General features: G+C 39.2%; 1 protein-coding gene across 1 annotated transcript in view; it reads right to left on the bottom strand.

Moving 5' to 3' along the window:
* Positions 1-21,110, bottom strand: part of ARHGAP15 (Rho GTPase activating protein 15) — a 325,750-nt gene that overhangs the window by 8,270 nt on the left and 296,370 nt on the right. Inside the window, exon 13 of the mRNA XM_065637984.1 lies at positions 13,611-13,716. Within this exon, the coding sequence (XP_065494056.1) occupies positions 13,611-13,716 (106 nt within the window). The remainder of the gene's footprint in view (positions 1-13,610; positions 13,717-21,110) is intronic.

Below are 21,110 nucleotides of genomic sequence, written 5' to 3'. Positions count from 1 at the left end.
TAAAGCTTTAACTTTTTAAATTGCTAAAATATTTTTGTTCAAGAATGCCTGAAGCTACATTTCCTTGTAACATTAAAAATAAAAATCAGTTAGTAACAATCTCCCTTAAAAGAAGAATTGTAAATATAGAACCTTTATCATCAGCACAGCACATCCAAAAATGTCTTTGTAAAATAAATCAAATTATATGAGTTAATTGATTCCAGGCAACATCAGCAACTGCAGGTGGAAACTGAATAACAGGATGTTTATTAATGAAGGACTATTAATCAAAATTGACAATATCAATTCCTGTTTCTTTTATTTGAATTCTACCTGCAAAATCCATGGACATGCTTGCTGAATTTTCAAATAAAAATTTTAAAGTAAAGAAAATGCTAACACTTGGGATTTTAGCTTTAGATGTAGGGCTATTTGTTTAAACAGCAAAAGGATATCCTAAATCCAATTTGACAGGCAATGCCAAAGATGCCAGTGGTAATTAATTAGCACTTAATTTAGACCACAGAACAACAGGATATGGAATTGGTGCTCAGTGCCATTTCCCCTTAGGCTTCATCTCATGAGGGTCAGGAGTATGGCTGTTGCATTGAAGGTCAGTAAATAAATTGGGGGAACACATTGACACTGGACTTTTCATGATAGATATCCTTCACCCTTATTACTGCCTCTGGCTACCGCTGATGAGAAAAGGACAGCAATTGTTTCTGTGAAAAGTGCTGTACACAGGCTTGGTTTGAGCAAGGTAGCGTTTAAACCAGCATCTCGGACGGTCGTGGTACTGGCTGCTTCCTGCGGGCAGAGAGCTGCCTCAACTTTCTGTCTGGGCTGGAAATAAACTTCTATCTGTGGCGCAGAAAGCTTGAGGAACTCTGACAGGCGAGAAAATTCACTTAAAAGCAGTCCGTAAGTTTGCTAGCTTTGTGAGCTTAGCTTTAGATTAAGCGTAATTAAAATCAACGGAAGATTTTAAAGTGAGGTTAGAAACTAGGTCAGCAGAGGAAAAACCACATTTCCTTATTATCCTCTTGTCTTTGTCTTAATAATATTTGGTATTCCTCCATAAAGCTGAAGGCTCTTAATAAAGGTGGAATAATGTTATTAACAGCTTTTTTTTTTTTTTTTTTTTTTTCTGATGGGCACACTGAGGCTTTGACGTGCTTAGTGATGGACAAACAAAAAGTACTTGGCAAAAAACGCAGAGCCACCAGTTCTGATGATAACCCAGCTAGTTTTTAACTTCTTGAAAGAAGCCACCCTTCTGCAACACACCCAAAGCAGAGGGTAGATGGAAAGCACACAGGAGACCCTATGGAGCCTTGTTCCCAGATGCACGTAAATCACATTCTTTGGTTCAGATTTACTGGTAAGAAAAATAGAAAGACGATCATAGTCAGCATTATAATATAATTCTCCTCCTCCTGGTAAATTTAGTGCCCCTGCCAGCCACTATTGTGCCCTTTCTTCCAGTCATATCTACCCATATCTCAAAAGAGCAGCTCAGGTGGAAGAGTGTCAGCGCTGGCACTGATGCTCAGTGATGTTACATCTTTCTGAAACGGCTTCTTACAAGCTATAATATACCCCACTATGCTTATGTTCCATCGTGGCCCACAGGATGATGAACAATGGGAACTTCAGCAGTTACAGCAGGAAAATTCGCATCGCGCGTCCCAGATGTTCTTGACTAGCACGGTTTTATCCCCTCGGTCCCCAGAAGGGCTGTCTGCATTGCTACGTCAGGAAAACAATGAGTTAGACAGCAGTCTGTGCTCAGAAAATGTATTTTGGAAGCCTCAAGTTAACAGTTATTTCAACTTCACTTCATCACACCCTTCGCAGCGTTTCTTTTGACTGTGAGTGAAATGTTGATTACTGTTAAAATTATTGACAAAACTCCCAGCGACTGGGAGCCAGAATGGAGTCAGAATTTCACCTTGTAGAAGCTTAACTTTTCTCATTTTGGGTGATATCTACTTTTACTAAGTGAAATTACTGCTTCTGACTATGTTCAATCTGTAACCTCTTGCAGCCTTCAATTACAGTCCTTTCGTACTATGATAATCCAGTTGACAGCAAATAACTCGGCCCTGGATGTGACAGGTTTCCTTTCTGACTTCAAGCTCAAAAGTGGCAATTGGCTGGAATTTCAACCTGGGATGCTGAATTTTAGACAATCTGCTCAGAAACGCATCTTTGCTAGGGAGTTTAGAGCTTCTCATGAAATACTTGCTTTTGCTAAACAGCACATTGTTTTTGTCCAGCATCATGAATAAATTATTCGGTTTTGTTAGACAACCAGTAATTTTTGATGTTGAAATCAGAGAATGTGGCAAAGAATTCCACAAAAGTTGGAGAACAAACTCATGCCAAAGTTTTCCTTTTCTGTGAGCTCCTATGTATGTAACTACTTCATAAATTGATTTGTTTCAAACCTTTTTAAATAATGAAAAACTTCTAAATATTGGTCTATTAGTTGTCCTCTATATAAAATCTCCATCATTTAAACCTGTATTATCACCATCTCGTGTTTAAAATGGAAGTCTTTTTGCAGTGCTCTGCCCAACAGAGATGATTTTATATGGGATCTGACCTCAACCAGGATTTCTACTCTTTCAGGTTCAGTTCTGAGCTCTCCACAAGCTACTATTGCAGTATGTATGTACTGCATTTGTATCAGATTTGAAAGATGCTTTAACATGCCTCCCAGCATCACGATTGTTTCAGCCCTGATATTGAACATGAGTAGGATGAATGTATCTCTTAAATGCACTAGTGAGTATGTGCCATGAGTCTTTGATTTCTTTAAACTTATTTACATTTTGCTTGCCCTTGAGCGACGAATTTACTATGTCAGCATTGTCTTTTCTACTTACACTTTGTCTGTCTTGTCCACTCACCTTAGCTTGATGTTTATTTTTTGTGCACGTGTATAGTCCATTGCACTAAATGCACGAACTGCCTGGAGTGGAGAATTTTTCATATATTGTGTCTTCCTAAGATACACCCTTTGTAGTACTGCGTCTTCCTAAGATACACCCTTTGTAGTACTGCAAGTTCTGCAATATTTTTTCCTAGCTTTAAACTAGCTTTGGATTTTCTCATTAGTTCCTTTTGAAGTTAAATATCCATTCACACATGTACTGGTCTCAGATGACTGTCGTCTAACTGCCTTTTAGACACTTTACAAAAGTCTTTATTCTCTATACAAGCAGCCCTAACTCTGTCAGTAGTTGTTTTTCTTTCACCTTTGAAGCTGTTATACAAAACACTGGTCACTTCAAGTGACCAGACTTGCCAATATCTGCCTTTGTCTGACCCTGATCAAAACCCACGGAGTTAGAAAGACTAGTGAGAAAACATACACGCATGTCTTAGACCTCCTAACCCAAGTCATGTTCAACAGACATTGAAGGATTTAGGAACAGGTACAATCTTGCTGTAGATATCAAGGAATACTCATCAGTCTTGGGACAGCTCATTCATTAAGCAGCTTCTAGGACATCAAACCTCTCTGTCGTAGCTTAACTCAGTAAAATGCCTCAATGCACCTAGTAGAGTTGCAGAGAAGCATTTCTGAGAGTGCCTGCCTGCCAAATGGGTCTGTCCCTGCATGGCTCTTCTTGTTGGCATTATGTGTGGGCATGCTGTTCTTGGAGATGGAGCTGAAGTGCCTTGCAAATTATTTTTGTCGTAGTCTTGAGCTCCAGAAGACCGCTGACACTGTGCTGTCTGGCACTCAGACAAGGCAAAATTCAGGACATTTTTGTTTTGTAGGTGGTGCATGGATCTTTCCCTACAGCAGAAAGTGTCTGACCTTAACTGAATGGTTACAAATGGGTTTACAAACTGAGAAAGTGCCTCCTTAGGAAGCACATACTGTAGTTTCAGGATGTGAAGCTGTATAAACATAATTTAATATGAAGAGTAACATGGAAACCTGTTAACATGCATAAGAGAAATGTTAAGCAGTTCTTCACCATAGTGGTCAGGTGGGATTCAAAACATGATTATATTCACCGAGCTTTGAAATTTATGCTGAGATAGAAATCTCGAGGCTGACACTGAGTCCATAGCAGTTGCAATGACTTCCATGGGGCAGATGCTCTAAAGGAATGGAAAACTCACTCTTTCTTATGACATTTTTATGAAACAGTTGTCCAGATATGGAAACAAGACAGTTATCCTAGGAGATGGTCCTAAGTTGCCTGCTACAAATATTGCCGCAGCTCTACTGAAAGTTTGAATATGGACAAACTGATGTCCACCGTGAACTTTACCAATTGGAAAGCTTCCATACGCGGTAGGGCTGGCCCATATGCTCTACTCTACTGGGGTCTCCAAGATGGCTGAAAGTGTTTGGTGAAGGCCTGGGCTTGGTAGTGGGGATGGCAATGATCTGGGATGTGGGAACAGTTTCAAGGCAGATTAAGTGATATCCTGAGGTGGTTTGGTGAGGCTGAGCCTGAGGCTGGTGCTGACGCAAAGGACACAGCTGGTGCGAAAGGTTTGCCACTTGTCCATGAGGGTGCTAGGAGAGCTACAGGAGAGGGATTAGTTTGACCTATAAAAAATACAGAGCTGTTCTGAATTCCCTTTTTCTTGGCTCATCTTCATGGCAAAGAGTCTTCTTTCAGAAGACCACAGCAAAGCTTTGGAGAGGATGTGGCAATGTCATCCAATGGTGGGGCTGAGACAGTTGTAGGAACTCTCAACTTAGAGGAGGTAACTGGTTGTATCTTGCAGACCAAGGAAGAAGGCGAGTTGTTGTACGTTTGGCTGGAGCTAGCTGCTCCACAGATTTATGATTTTTTTACATTGCACCATAATGCGTAATGTACGAAAAGATAAATATTTTCCATTCAGCAACATCTTGCTGTATTTTCATCTAACTCTATAATTTTAATTATAAAGCGAACATAACCTGTATCAAATTATGATTTTGTTAACATATTGAATGAGGACAAGAAAAATAAATACCAGATTTTATACTGTACAGGCACATGAAGGTATAGTAAAAAAATCTGGTTTCCTTGACCACATTGTCATAATATGCATATATAACTGCTTATTGAATCCAGGCTGTGTAGACAACAGAAAGAACACTGGCTCCATACCATCACAATGCATGCCCACAACAAAGAGGAGGAAAGAACAGGCTCTTTCATTGTGTGTTTCTAAGTATTACCAACATAAGGGCTAAAAACATTACCTCTGTCTGAAGTGTATCTATATATCCATGCATAAGTTATTAACTGGGCTCCCTGAGCACAGTTGCTGAAAATATTAATATATTCAAATTATATTCTAGCTACTGCAAAAACAGTAGATCAGACAAATGTATTAAAATCTCTTCAGACAAAAGGACTCATGTTATTTATAAAGTTCCTCCCCCCCCCCTCCCCTTACTGGAACACAAACCTTCATTGTATATAATACATGAGAATGCAAGATGATCCTTAGATGTCAAAATGTGGCTTACAGTTTGAATGTAATCATAAAACAGTGACTCTAATGCTTGCCATAAACAAATTGTCACTGGTATTATGTAACTTAGACTATTCACAAAGTATAAAAGATGGGAAGAATAAAAGGTGGCTGCCAAACACTATGGGCCAAATCCAAAGGTTGTGCCAAATTGCACTAACGGACTGGGAATTGCAAGCCCAGCATGGAATTCGGATTTGCATTCCCCAGTGCTCGGGTTGCTCCTATGGCTTAAATTAGAGCAAAATAAGGCTATTTTTTTTTTTTTTAGTTTGTCAGTTTAGACTGCAAGGCAGCAAAGCAGCAACAGTGGCTTCTGCAGCCTCCCCTGCTCCCTCTGTCCAGGAGACGGGAAAATGGGATAGAAGTTCCCTAATTGCTGCAGGACCCATTTTTGTACATTGTGGCCTTGTAGGGCACAAACAGGCACAGTCAGATAGCACGAGCAACACAGTCCAAAAGGGGAGGACCGCTCTCAAATCTGGTGGTTATGGCTTTTTCATGTTATCCAGTGCGCAGGGTACTGAGACCCTCCTCTTTGCTCGGAGTCTTTAGCAAAGCCGGCACAGCAGGTTAAAGACAGAAGACCTTACGTTAGCGTAGAAGGCCTTGCCTATGAACAGCAACTAATAATTCATAGGTATTTCCCTTTAGTCTTCGCTTCAGGAGTAATGTATATCTGATAATAAGTGAACTGCACAGATTTAAATTGCAGCTAATAGTTGTCTTAAGGACCTTTACCAGAGACAACACCCAAACTAGGTGGTGTCTACCCCTCTTTTTCCTCCTCCTTCCTTTTAAAAGTAAAATGACATTTTTTTCACAGCCTGAAATAATCGTTCCGGCAGAGATACTGGTTTAACTCATTATGAATTATTAGTGGAAAAGTGGGTCTCAGAAGTATGTTACATCTGAAATATTTTTCGTCACTTGAACATGTGCCGTCCAGAACTGGCCCTATTCTACCAGTCACTGGGAACAAACACTTCGCATTCACAGATGCTCCTAATTTGGTGTGGTTTGGAGTGTAATTTAGATCAAACGTATCCATGTAAATGAGTCAGGGTTTCTTAATTAGGTGCCTCTAAAGAAAAAACTTGGACCACATCAGTAGGTGTGGGTGTGGTGCCCACAGTACTGGAATCTTTCCTATAGATGAAGCTGAGTTTTGTTCAGGCACACTGTAGGTTTTTCTTTCCTTTTTTTTTTCTTCTTTCCTTTTTTTTTTTTTTCTAAAGCACAATAATAAATCTGCAGATGGCATAGACATAAAGACGCTACTTCAGAGGAGCTGTCTAAAACACTGTCTCTTTGGCAAATGCCTTAAAGTAGGTCATTCTGCTGTGATTTAGGTTTATATTTCATTGCCAGCTTTTTGTTCCCATTACAAGTAGGGTGCATTCCAGTCCACAGATTTGCTCTTCATTTTTTTCAGATTGTTTTTTATTTGCAAGAATTTGTAGATCTTTATAAGAAAATGGCCAATACCCTGTCAGAAGTACTAATCATGCACTTGACCACAAAGAGAGATGGATGAAGGTGATAACCTGCAAATGTTGGAATGTAAAATATCATTCTCTGGAAGCAAAAAATATATTGATTCTCTTAACATGGTGATTGAAATGATTGTTGCATCTTTTGTAATGTGTGAAAAATGATTTGATCTAATGTCATTTCAGAAGTCTCACAGAGCAGGGGTGTCCATTGCCGTAGCTGTTCAGAAATTCATTTTTTCTTTTTATATATTTGCTACTGAAAAGCATGTATTTTATAGCTTATTTAAAAAAAAAAAAATCATCAGGGTCTGTTTTCCCATCAAAGTGCTGTGGAATTTACATGCCAAACTCCCACTAGCTTTAATGAATTACCTGCATAAATTCCCTTTCAATCGATAGTAGAATAGATCCCATTGTGTTATATTAATTATTTTGCACAGAACACTGACATTTTGGCATTAAAGTCTTTCTTGTTTTGTTTTGGTTTTAAGTTCCAATGAATATCTTAAGAAACTTCATGCCTATTATTTATTTTACAGCCTTGTTCTGAGAAAAATCCTGTATCTGTAGTCAGAAAAATGAAAAGCATTACAATTTACCCTTTGATGACCTGATCCTGGACATTAATGTGTTAGGGCCTAATCTCCCAAAATAGGAAAAAAAAAGGGAGGGAGGGAAGAACCGTTTTGTAATTAATTGAGCATTCTTAATTTTCACCAACAAAAAACATTCGAGTTGAAAAGAACGCTAACCCCAAGCAATATGAGGAGGTTACAAAATCACATAAATTAACTCCACCAGTGATATTTTATTAAAGCTTATGTGAGTGCAAACCAGAAACAGGACTCTCACATGGCCTTGATTAACCAAAGAGTTACTTAGCGGTAACCGGCCTTCCCCGGGATGTGCTGGCCATATGTACACGTACACCCACAGCATCTATATGCACATGGATGAGCCTTCAAAGGCGCGGGGGGCTCGGGGTGGGGGATTGGGAAGTAAAGGGAGAGTAGAAGTGAGAATTGTTCTCTGTGTCATCATGGGCAAGTGCCCTACCCTTGTCATTCCTCACTTTCTCCATCTACACAACTAGGATAATAAAACTTACTGACCTGAAAAAGGAAGTTACGAGATTTAATTAATGTTTGAAAAGCTTTTTTTTTTTTTTTTTTTTTTTGAGATCGCTTGATATTGAGTAATGTGGGTTGAACAATAGGAGCTCTTTGAAACAGAGGCTCTATCTATCTGAATTTGTGTACTCCACCTAGCACAATGGTACAGCCACAGAGTCAACTGTATCATAAATATTTAAATTAAAACGATGTTAATTATTTTTATCGTTCTGTTATTTGCTGATACACCAGTTCAGTCCATTTTGAAGCTTAGTAACATTGAAAAGTACCAAGTGTAATTATTTGCCTGATTGTTATGAAAATCAGGGTTTATATTTTTAAATATGGTTGTGGAAATAGGAGGTATGTGGAAACACAGGTAAAAACGTGGTATTAATTACTCGTCGTTCTTCTCATTAAAAAGACTAGGCTGTAAAGTATTCTTTAGGGAAGAGGTGAGCTTTGCAAACTCTCTTATCCCACTAAAAGGAGGACAGGGCACGACTGCAAAAACCTCAGTAGCAGATCGCCCCCACCCCAAAGTAAATAAAATAAAACTGCTTGAAGGTGCTCCTGGAAGACGGGATTTATTTTTTGCCTTTAATCCAAAATATATTATTACTTCTGTCCTGTGCACACATGTGCATGGCGCACATTTTCTTGTGTCTACTAATTTACAAGGGAAGAGTTTAGAAGACCAATGTGTGCTTAGCAGAGAGAAATGGGTTTAACTCTTCTCCTTCCCCCAAAATGAGCCCTGGGAAGCCACAGTAAATGGGACAAGTGTTGGCATTGCTCCAGCTCCTCTCTAAAACACTTCTGTAGCTGAAACAGAGAAAAGCACGTGTGCGAGAGCATGTCTCGATATCCATTTGCCCTTCTCAAGCTACAAAATGATTAATTCACTTCATGTAAATCTTAAAATTTTAGTCAGGGATGCCTGAGTCTCTCGTGCTCCTGGCCAGTCACCTACTTGCTCTTCTCTTCCTCTTCCTCGCGTTTCCAGCAGCAGTTCCCTAAGCTTGTAGGAATAAAGCTGAAGAGCAAGAGCTGCTCACGAGTTGCCAGATTATAAAGAAAGGTTGTGATTCGGGAAATAATTTCAACAAACAGTCATGCTTTCTTCTGCCTTCAGCTCAGACCTTCTGTGCTTCTGCATATTCCTGAATCTGGGCATTTTTCTGGAAGCAAAATTTAAATGCCCAGCCCACACTTTGGGTTGTAGCTCTCCCACAAGTTCTCTGAGGTTTCCCAAACAGAATTTTTTTGTATAATCCTTCCATTCTGGAGACTGCTTTTTCTTTTAAATAACTTTAACCTATTTTTTTCCTTCTCTTTTCCTTAATAGAAGGCTTGTACAGTTCTTAACGTAATCTATTCTTCTACTGTGTGAAAAAAGAGGTTTTCCTGAGCCTGGATTTAATATGTAAGCCTGCCTGAAACTGCTGATATGACACATAGCTTAGTAAGAGAAAATCACATATGTTCGCTACATCTTTCCTCCACCAACTTTATAAAAAAAAAAAAGTTTGCAGACATCCCCTGCTAACTATTACTAGCTACCATACTTTGACTTTATTTTCTGATTTTCCCTCAGAATTCTGGGTACTGCTGCTGGACTTGTCATCACGTTGTCATCATGTCCTGGTGTGCAGGCTACTGTGGGCTTCTCTCTATGCATGCTTTTTCCTTTTTTTTTTTTTTAATTTAACCTTTAATAGGTAGAAATAAGTCTGTTTAGTCGCATGTAGTTTGCAATAAGCCTATGCTCTTCAGAATGCAGCTGCCACATGTTATGAGGTTTGGGGGGTGTGTGTGTTTTGTTTGTCGGTGCTGTTTTCTGTTCATAGAGCTATGGATACAAGGGAAGGTTATTTTTCGAAACAACTAAAGCATGAATCTTGTAATACTTATGACTTCTGTTAGATGGTATATTAATATTAGTGGGTTTGTTTTAGATAAAAAGGTTCTGCTGTAGCAGAGGAGCTTATTTCCAGTGAAATTGGTGCAAACATTTGCTAGTAAGAGTGAAGAATCTGAGCAGGGGGAAAGGCAGTCGGAAAGGAAACCATCATTTTCTCTCTGAAAGAGCAGAAAGCCTGGACGGCATCTGAAAATGTACATATAATACAGGAAAAATGGAGCAAAAAAATGGAGTTTCTTGGATTCAAAGGTGAATCAAAAGGAATTGGCTTCTGCCCGGACAAGGCGGCCAGAGAGGCCACAGTAACAGATCCACGTGATAAACCAAGAGGCAACTGCAGAGCTCCCCAGACAACTTGCCTGAAGTGCCTGCCAAGGAGGCAGATGCTGCTGCTGGAAGAATATCTTCCACAGTTGGGCATCTGGGTTCAGCGCTTCCCACGTAAGGGAGAGGGATGGAAGCATCAGGCTGGCCCCCGTCTTCCCTTTTAATTATTTCAACATCCGTTTTATACTTTTGTAAATAACACGTATTATCCTGCCGTTGTGCGGGAAAATAATAAGCGAGGAGAAGGGGGGTTTTGCCTGTAATATATCCCTTCGCGGGGGTGTCTACATGGATGGGTAGAGATGAACTGGAGCTTGGCTGCCCTGTGCTCCAGCCTGGTCAGATGTGAGACAGCTCGGGTCTGGGAGCCGCAGAGCTGCCTTGCGGTGGCACGGAGCTCAACCTAATAAGCAGAGCAGGCTGAGATTCATTAATTTAACATTAATAAGCACAGCTTATTAGCTCAGGCACAGTGCTGTATAATGCAGGCACACAGCTTCTGGAGCAGAGCTGCGTCCGCCCTCGCCAGCTCGGAGCATGAGGACCCAGCCGGGTGCTCTTCTCCCCTCCTGCATCTTGTATTAGGGTGGAGAGACTATTTTGCAGTTGCTGCAGAAGCTTCTGTGCAAAAACAACCCCCTCAAAGCTCCAGGAACTCTAGGTTTTTAGATTGCATTGCTGGCTTGGGCTCAGTCTTTAAGTCATTCAAACTTCTTGTGCCTCAGTTTCCCAATGGGCGTGTAACGGCTGCCTCAAAGATGCTGCTTTGGAAGCAGGTTAGATACCGATCATAAAATACTGTGGGATCCTTAAGAATGAAATGTTCCTTCTGCTCTGCTTGAATTATAGTTTTGTGAGTCAATTATTGGGTAAAAATAATGATTTATCAGATAGAGTTTGGTTGCTCTCTGTTCATGTTTGTGCAGAGAGCCAACACAAGATCTCTGCATCATGTCGTGTCCCATGTCTGCCTGCAAAACAGGGCCAGAAAGGTATATCTGTTTTATCTGGTACCTGAGACTAGCTCTGTTTGGGAGTGAAATTCCCCTGTAAATAAACAACAGGAAAGAAAGGAGTCCTGGAGACCTTGGGGCTGTATTGACAAATGTGTGAGACAGCAGCGTATGGGCTATACGTAGCAAGTAAATGTTCTTTAAGCATTTTCAAGTAGAACGGGCTGTTTTCTGCAGCCCTCTATTTGGGAAAATCCCTGCTCAGGTTGGGTTTTGTTGTTTCTTTCATATGTCAACTGTATTTGTTTGATGTGCTCATCTTCAGGAAGAAGTATGAATAACCTAATAGTAGCTGTGCTCAATTATTTTCGGTATGAGTTCTGATAAAACGATTGGTTATGTTATTAGACTGACAAGAGCAATGCGATGTGTCTGTTCAGCCCCATATTTTGTTTCTTTCACTTATGAGTAGTACAATAAATTTCATGCAGAGGTAAGCAGGGGAAAGGAGTGTGTTTTTTGGGTTTTTTTCTTTTTCCTTTTCTCCAAAAACACTAGTCTTGGTCCAGTTTTGCCAGTTATTCTACACATGCACAGCAGGAAACTATCGCTGTCCCAAACAGATTATGCTCTAAAAAGCTAAGGCAGACAAAGGAAGTATTATCATCATTTTGTAAACAAGGAACCAAGACACAGAGAGATTAAGTGATTCACCCAAGGTCACCCAGAGCATCCGGTCAAAGCCAAGAACTGAACCCACGTCTCCTGAGTCTCAATCAAGTGATTTAACCATGAGAGCAAAGACTTATTGTGTATACCTGATAGCTCTCTCCTAAAACATGGTAAGAAAACTTTCTTCAGGTTAAGATCAATGCCACACATCGTGCAGTAGATTTTGTATATGGCATATCTGAGCTGACAGCCTGTACCCACTTCTTGCACTCAGGTTCTTCCCAGGAAATAATTTCCGTTATTATTCTTCCATTGACAGTAATAAATTTTCATCCTTCTCTAGATAACCCACTGAATGGGAGAATATGCACACATGGTACATCAGATGAATACCTAGAAAACGTTTTTTCTGCAAGGCCAAACTCAGTCATTTTATGGGCTGTTTAAAATCCTTTCATGCTTAATGAAATGGGGACACTCCCATGACTGCATGGACTTCATTTTGCAGTTTCAACTGGAAGCTGCAAAACAAGATAAAGGATCTACATCTCTTATATGTATACGCCAGGAGAACACAGCAGAAAAGATCAGTATAAAGGCATCATTCATTATAAGCTCAGAGTAGCCTTTTATTTGGAGTCTTTATTACTGCCTCACTGAGGTCATTATAATATTCCTGGGATAGCAACTCCTCTGTGCACAGGGGCCCTACATTCTGCTTAGTCCCTTCAATTTTAAGGGCAGTTTGGTTGAAAAGTGGCTGTAGAAAACGGCACATTAGTCCCAACAGCAGGACAGCCACGAAGGGAGGAAAAGGACCCTACCCTTCATGTGTCCCATCTTGAGGTCTGCCACTTCTGCCTGGTCATTCTGCAAGTCAAACAGCTGCAGGTTGGTTTCCAAGTGAGCTCATGGTCTATGTACATTTTTACTGTTAATGCCATGAAAGACGAGAACAAAACCCAAAGTGAACAATGGAACCTGGGTTGACTTTGTGGGCTGACATGTCTTGCAAATGGAGCTCAATGAGCACAGAAACCATAGAGGAATGATAAGGTGGAGCCTCACAGTGTAATTTTTCTGCCTCTGGGGTATCTCAGCAATGTTAGGAGACCAAAAATGAACTTCCAGATCTCTCCTCAGCATTTCTCGGATGTTCAGTGTTGTCACAAGCTTTCTTGTGAGGTACAAGAGCTCATAATGGATTTTCTTGATTGAAATTTCTTCTGTCATTGCATGCCTCAATAAAGGAGTTTGAATGGCAGGGATCTTGATGGTGAAAATATGGTGATCAAAAGGTCTGTTTTTGGAGAAAGTCAAACCGAACTGGACAACTCCAATACTGGAATATGTTGCACTTGCCCAGTTCAGTATATCTGTAGCATGGTAATCCCCATGTGTCTGACTGCATTGAAGAAAACAGAACTGTTTTCTAGTAGAGAAAAAGTCATGCTTTTGCTTAGACATACTGATTTTTTGAGCAGGAATAGGATATACATAGATACCATAAATCATGCTTAGTTTTGCCAAAGAATGTAGTTATCTTTGGTATTTTGGATGACATTTCCAATAGGATTTGGACATCACACACCAATTCCTTTTAAAATTATTGACCTGTTATTATCACAGTTCTACTTACTTCTTTAGGTGTTCAAAGAGGATTTTCATTGTGTCATAGTTTGGTTTCGGGAGCTTTTTAACCAGACTCCTTATGGATTTGATGCGAGTGGCATTGTCCTGGATTTCTGAGGAGGAAAAAAAAAAATATATATATATATAACTACTTGAGTGCTGTATCAGGACGTTACTTTGCCCAGTGCTGTATCTGGTACCTTAAGAAGAAAAAACATTATTAACATATCGTTAAAAACAGAATGTATCATACCTTCTGTCAACTTAATAGAGAGAAAGAGTAATTTACAAGGATTAAAAATTCTCTCTTAATCCCAAGGAAAAAATTTCTTGTTCACATAATTATATTCTTATGCTTGTCATTTATTTTATTAGACCATCATCCTAAGCTAAAGTACCCCCAAGGAGTAAGGGACCCACATTTTAAGGGGAATTCCACTTTGGAATGACATCTGTCCAATGGTTCAGTTTCTGTCATGGATGCACTTTCCAGGTAGTCTTTGTTCTCTTTATTTTTTTTTTTCCCCTCATCATAATTTAATCAGTTATATTTATGATTCTCTACCTTAACATTGCACTCCACTATATTTGAGTATATTAAATTATTTGCTATTCTTTTTAGTCATGTTTTCTGGTGATCGGTTATTTTGAGAAACCAGTTCCAGCATAGTTATCTTCTAATACCTGTAGCATCTCACAACTATAATTTCTGTAGGAAATGATTTGTATTTCAAACTTAAAATTCGTTAGAAGAATGCAGTACTAAGGACTTCAATCTCTCTTTTGAGGTGATAAGAACATTGCTGTCCTTTTTGTTCAGATATGCCTTCCTGTTGATGATTCATGATTCATAGTTTCATGGGAAAGGTTTGACAGATATTTTCATGAATTTGCTTAAGATGTTGCAACTAAAGTGAAGTCATGTACAACTGTGCTTTCATTTAGGAACAGATTAGATAAGGTGCCAGTAGGTCTGACGTAGGGAAAACATCTTGCATGTTACATGCCCTAGATAACCTGAGAATACTTTCCTGATCTTATCATCTATGATTTAATTATCACCTATCATTCTTCGTATATGTTCCTTTTTAATATTCATATGGCCTTAGCACCCAGAGATCTCAATCAGGACTGAATCCCAGTTGCAGTAGGTGCTGCATAAGCATAGATGGTTATTAGTGTCTTGATTCAAACATTTCACCAGAAAAATAGTTTCAAGCAAAAACTGCCTGCAATCAAACTGAATTTAAAAATTAAAATTGGTAGGATAATATTCCTTCCTCAGCGTGTATTCATAATTCCTGTTGAGATTAATACTTCATACACACAGATTTAGATGTATATGTAATTTATAATTTAAACATTTTTGTATCTATGAAAGACAAGAGCTCAAAGTGGTCATGCAATAGTGATATGGAAGTTACAGACAAGTGAAGAATACACTTTCTGTGTATTTTACTCTTGTTCTGGTCTGAGCTATACAGAAACTTCTGAAAACACAAACTCCTCCAGTCTTGCAACCCAGTCACTCCTTGATGTTTTCTGCCACAAGCCATTAGCACTGTTCATTTTTGTCCCATGGACGATCTGTCCAGTGGAAATATGACTGAAGCTAGAAATGAAAATGATACGAAATTTGCAGAAGTGAATTGACTGTAAGGAGGTATATAAATTCTGTGGGCATTTTATTTGTGCTGCTTGCTGCATGTCCATGCTATGATCTTACTAAATAAGTTATATTTAGATTGCCCTGGCTGTCCCGCAACTTCTCAAGTAGAGCTTCTCAACTAGTTAATTTTTTAATTCTGTTTTCTCCTGAGAATTCCATAGACTTGAGTGGAGCTGAAACACTGATATTGGGGAAGTCTCAATGGAAGGAAAGGCTCACTGTCCGCTGCAGAACATTTGCAAGGAAATGTCATACAGTAAAACTTTATCACGCTCTCTTGAAGGAAGTGCTTCTGCCCTGCATTGATTAACAGATACCAGCTTGGTAACCAGCTTCCCTACAGAAACAGCTGCTTTGCAGAGGCTGTGCTTCCTTATAAGGTGTATTTGTAAAAGATAAACTAAAAAGAGCCGTATTAATTTACAAAGAAACTATTTATTGCGAGAAAGGCAAGGGTAGAAAGCTTTGTTTTAGGGCTTACCGCACCAAAGTCATCAGTACTGACATACAGGAGAAGAGATATTTAGGTAGGAGCTAAAGCACAAAATCCATAGAAATTTTGCATAAAATTATTTTGTGAGTCAGTCTATTTGTTAATTGTTGGTCTGTTGTACAGGAAGAAAAAATAGCCAACATGGGGTAACTTTAGTCAGCATTTCTGAACTGGGAATGATAAACACCTCTGCCTGGCTCTGGCATTTATCAGTACTGAGATATTATTACCACATAGAGTCACAGCATGGTTACTGTTATCATCAAAAAAAAAGAGCCAGCTAATCTTAATGGTTTGTAAAGCCGTTACCTGCACTGGTCTGACATTTATCATGATCATTTTACCACATGAGTCCTACATTGCAAAGGTATTTTATCTGGAAGGGACATCACTATGAATTATTATTTGCAGCTAGGTAGAAAATTGTATGTTGTAGATACCTTTTCTCATTATAAATCACAGTCACATTTTACCATTTCCCACACAAAGCTGCTGAGCCCAGGCTTTTTGCCATAACACTTAGTCTAGCTCCCTTTTATAGTTCCATGAAAATATTGGGTACTCTTTCATTAAAATGGCTGATATTGGTGGGTTTTTTTAAATGCTATATACGCGCTTGATTTTCCTCTAGTATAAAAGAATCTGTTTTTCCACTTGAGAAGCTGAAGAGGATAAACTGTTCATTTTTTTTATTAAAGCTTACTCTCGCTTCAGTTTTTGTGGCTGGGCTTGTCTTTACTCTTGACCTTGTTGATGGAATATTTAACAGATCAGATGCAAGATCTTATGTTTCATTTGCATTACCTATGTATTTGCTTTCTTTCTGTAAAGCCTTGAGTCCCACTTTCCTAGAAATTTTCCTATTTCAGATTCCTAAGTAGGAAGATTTTTTTTTTTTGAAGTTTTCTCTTTACTATGTTCAAACAGAGGGAGGAAATCCATAAACGTGGGTTTGTACAAATAATGGTGGAGAAGGTGTCCCCCGTCTTGTGCTGTGTTAGGAAGTCTCGCAATACAGTGTGCAAAAGAAGAAAAACACGGAACAGCTGTTAAATACTCTATCTAAGCCTAGAAAATGAAGTAGACCAGTTTTGACAAAATGAAATAATATTAGTTTTCATTATATTCTTTTTATTGTGAAAATTGGTGAAAATCTGGGGAAAAGATTCCCATTTGGGAACATTTGACTCTCTTTTCCCTGTGAAGATCTCTGAAGGCAAAGAGTCGGCATAGTGACATATATCAAATAAAGGATGAGAGAATAGTTAATCCTTTTTGCATTTTGGGGGGAAAATATGGAAGGTACAGGTGAAAATTTCAGCAGATCGGGATACTCCAAAGTGAATCACAGATGGTTTTCCATGTAGTATTTTCATAGAACACCTATTTAGAATTTGTGTTACTGTCTTTAAAAATAGGGCTGTCTCCCTTTAACAGAGCCAAACTGTGGAGATGCTCTCTTGTTTATATTTAAATGAAGAACACATTGAAAAGAAACCACTTAATATTATATAAGCTTTTTTGTAAATGAGCTTTGGGTAAACATTTGAGCACAGAAGAAAACATGATGTGTCTGTAACATTAACAGTGGCTGGGTAAAAATGAATGAAGAAAGTAACCTTTAGCACTTGTGGCCATAAAGAATACTTAAGCAAATCCCACCGAATCTTTCTTTTAATCATTAATTTTAAAGGGACATACATGTTTACAACAAGCCACTTTGTTTCAGAACAGGAAGTCCAAGGTTTATCTCCAATAACTCACATTTGCTAGGAAGGGATGTATGTCTCTAACCTGACATGCATTCATTATTTTGTAAGGTACTGGAGTCTGACCCGTGACCCTCCTCGGACCTGCTGCATTATTCATGTCTGACTGACTTTGTATAGTTTTACTATAGTGCCCATTTCCACCTACCAGGCATTTTAGTGGCTTGTGCATGTTTAATGTTAAATGGCATTTATGGCTCACATTAATACCCAATTTTATCACGAGCCATGGTTTCTTTTTATGCTGTCGAGCCTCACAGCTGAACTGCTGAGAAAAACACTGATTTATGATTCTGCATAAAATATCAAACTATTGATCTCCCACTTAATCTACATTTTGTTGTTGTTGTTTTAAGCATGGTTTTCTCTGATTTTCTTACATGGCTCTTCTCACCTTGTTTTGTTGGGGTGTTTTGGTTTTTTTGTTTTTGGATGAGATTTCTGCTGTGGTTAAAACGTCACACACTGTTGCTACAGCAAAAAAATCTGCCTGCCAAGAGTTCTTCCAACAATTTGCGACTGATTCAGCTGCAGAGAGAAAGACAGGTCTTGTCTGAGGCTTTTTTGGTTTGTTTATTTCGTGTTTTCTATTTTTTTTTTTTTTTTTTTTTTAATCGGAACTGAGTGAGTTAGGTGGATTTTCGAGTGCTAATGAAATTGTGAGACTTATGGTGCTGGCTACAGCCAGCCGTAGTGTGGGCAGACGCTCTGTGAGCTTCCCCACTGTGCTGCTGTGCAAGCATCCCCGCTGTTATGTTTGCTATAGTTTTAATGTCTGTGAAAAATTCCTGATGCAACTAAATTATGTTCTGCCCTCTTGTTTGTATAAATAAACACCCGACTTAGCCAATTCATCTTGCTCTCGCCCATTTTAGAAGCTTGCCCTGCCACACAATGCTTAACCCCAGCCCTTGATAGCTTTGGTGTTATCAGAGAATGAAAACTTGCTTAAAAGAGAGTGCTCTGTTGGCTTGATTTTTTTTTTTTATTTTGTTTTTCAGAGACGTCAACTGCCCAAAACTCTGCTTTCATTTGGTAAGTCTTCAAATTCTGGAAGTCATGCTGGCTAAAATACACAGATTTTTACCTATAAATATATAGATAAATTATTAGTATCACTTTTAATGTCAGGATATTTTAATGTCACTGTATGCAATATAAAAGTCCCAATTTTAATCACTTACAGTACACTGTGGAAATTGTTTCATGCAGATACATTGTAAAATATTTTCTTGTTTATTTAAAAAAAAATCTATAAGAAGCATTCAAACTAACTAATGTTTGCTATAAGGAAAATAACCAATTTGTGATCTAAATTGATTTTACTTTTTATTCATGCCTCAGAAATAGATATTGCAAAAGAAAATGAGAATTGCATGAAACGTCTCTATACAGGCAATTGATAAATTCGTCCTATGTGATATGAAGTGGAGTTTGCAATGAATATTCATACAACTTTTGCAATCCATTAGCAAGACCCAAGACAATGAGTTCAAAGCTCGGTTCCATTTAACAAAAATGTATGTGGAATTAATGGGAAAAAAACAGCACTTACAAAAAGTTAAACTTTAATGTATCAAACTCCAGGTGCCGGAGTTTGAGGGAAATAACCAATAATAGTCATTTTTTTTACATATTTGATGGGACTGATTATGCAATGTGCAACTCTAAATCGCTTATAGCACATTGTAGCATGGTTCCATCCCATTGGCTACAGTAGGGTGCAGGCAGATGGATGACAGTGACAAGGAGAGAAGTGCTTTTGCTTAGCCGTGCGTTAAGATGCCATCCAGAAGCTCTGTGCACTGCAGACACTTCATTAGGATGCCAGGATAATGGTAAACTACCACTCAGAGTGACACCCCATTTCCTGCTTACTGAGCTCTCCAACCTCGGCAGATGTCAACAATCTCACAGTGCTACAGAGCAGACCTAACTTTCCAGGCACTTTGACTCCAATTTTTTTCCCTTAACAGTGCCATACATTACGTGCAATATGTAACAGCGAGTACCGAGCAGAAAGCAAAATTTGCTGCCCTAATTATAACAAAGCAGCATCTGACTTAGGTACTGCATGCCCAGCGTACATACAACCGGTTAGGTGGCGTAAAAGAGGAATGAGCTTTGTCAGTCGAATTTGGGGGTTAATTAGACTTAGGACTTTGATCGCTAATGGATATTCTGAACCCGACCGAAACGATTGTGCTTCACCGCTAACTTCTACCAAGCCTCGGAAAAATATGCCGAGCTCTTCCCTGGTATTTCATACGCTGTTACAGCCTTGAGTGGGGTTCTCTGCACAGAAAGAGCAAACTTGAGCATCTGGACGGTGTGATATTTTCTCGGTAAATGCACAACTCGAGGCCGTAACGCACGTCCCCAACAGCAGTTATAACCAGCAGAAAGACTGCGCGGCGCCGCTTGACCTGCGCTCCTTTCCAGAGAAACACAAATAGTTGCTCACACTTTCAAAAATCGTCTTCAGATACAGAAGCAGTATTCATAAGGTCACTATTTCTTATTTATTTCTTATTTAATGTAACGTCTTGAGCCTAGCAGTGTGTGATTATGTATGGTTTTGAAATCAGGAATCCTGTTTATTTTATGTATTTTTTTTTTTTTCCCCCTCTTTTTTTTGGCCAAAGGGGTGACTTAGCACTAGTGGCCTATCACTATTTATTTTTGTTGTGTAAAGGGGTGGAATTACGACAAGGCATCACTGCCAGCTCCTGAAATCCCCACTCCTCTCTCCTGCACAGCCTCCTCTTGCCCCCACTGCCCGTGCCAAGGATGCCTTCGATTGGCATCCCTCTGCTCCTCACCCGTATTCTGCAAACTGACATGTCGGTTGAGGACCTGGGGATGGATGGTGATTTGGGACGGAGAAAACCTGTGTCAGGGTGGAAGGATGTACAGGGATGAGGTGGCAAAGCATTTCTCAGATTTCACCTTGCATGAAAATTAGGATGTTGAACAGGAGCCGTCTCAGAACAATTGTAAAGTCGGGGCCGTAGGCTGTCATGTTTATTTAGCTGTGGTCTGTTTTCCCCATGGAAAATGCCCACTAAAGCTCTCAAATGCACTTGCACTTTGGTCGCTGCAAACGACGCCCTTGGCATTGACGTGGAGAGGTGGGATTGGGTCCCTTGTGGATACCGCAGGAGAGGTCCTGGGAAGGGTGAAAACTGGAGGTATATTTTAGGTTGGTAAGCTGTAAATTTTTATGCTTAAAAAGAGACTTTTAAAATATGTTGGAAATAATTTTGTGAAGAGTCTTCTGTATTTTTGCTCTGCTTTATCTAACCTTTAGTGTATTAACCTCCAGCAAAAGAAGGAAGCAAAGAAGTTCATTTCTCAGATGACCCATATGAAGGGGTTAAAAGGATTTAATATTTTTAGTAATCAAAGAAAAGCACGCAGTTTATTCTTCCTTTTATTCTCCCCTCCTTCTAACATTCAAAAAAAAAAGTAAACAGCATCTCCCCAAGGGAGATTTAGATTTGAAGACTGTTCATTATATCATTTGAATAAGACTAGACCTGGCCTTTTGACTTTGAACCACTACCAAATTTCAGG

Source organism: Caloenas nicobarica, chromosome 6 (genome assembly GCF_036013445.1).
Source record: "Caloenas nicobarica isolate bCalNic1 chromosome 6, bCalNic1.hap1, whole genome shotgun sequence".
In the NCBI taxonomy this organism is placed as follows: domain Eukaryota; kingdom Metazoa; phylum Chordata; class Aves; order Columbiformes; family Columbidae; genus Caloenas; species Caloenas nicobarica.
This window is presented reverse-complemented; position numbering and strand designations above follow the sequence as displayed.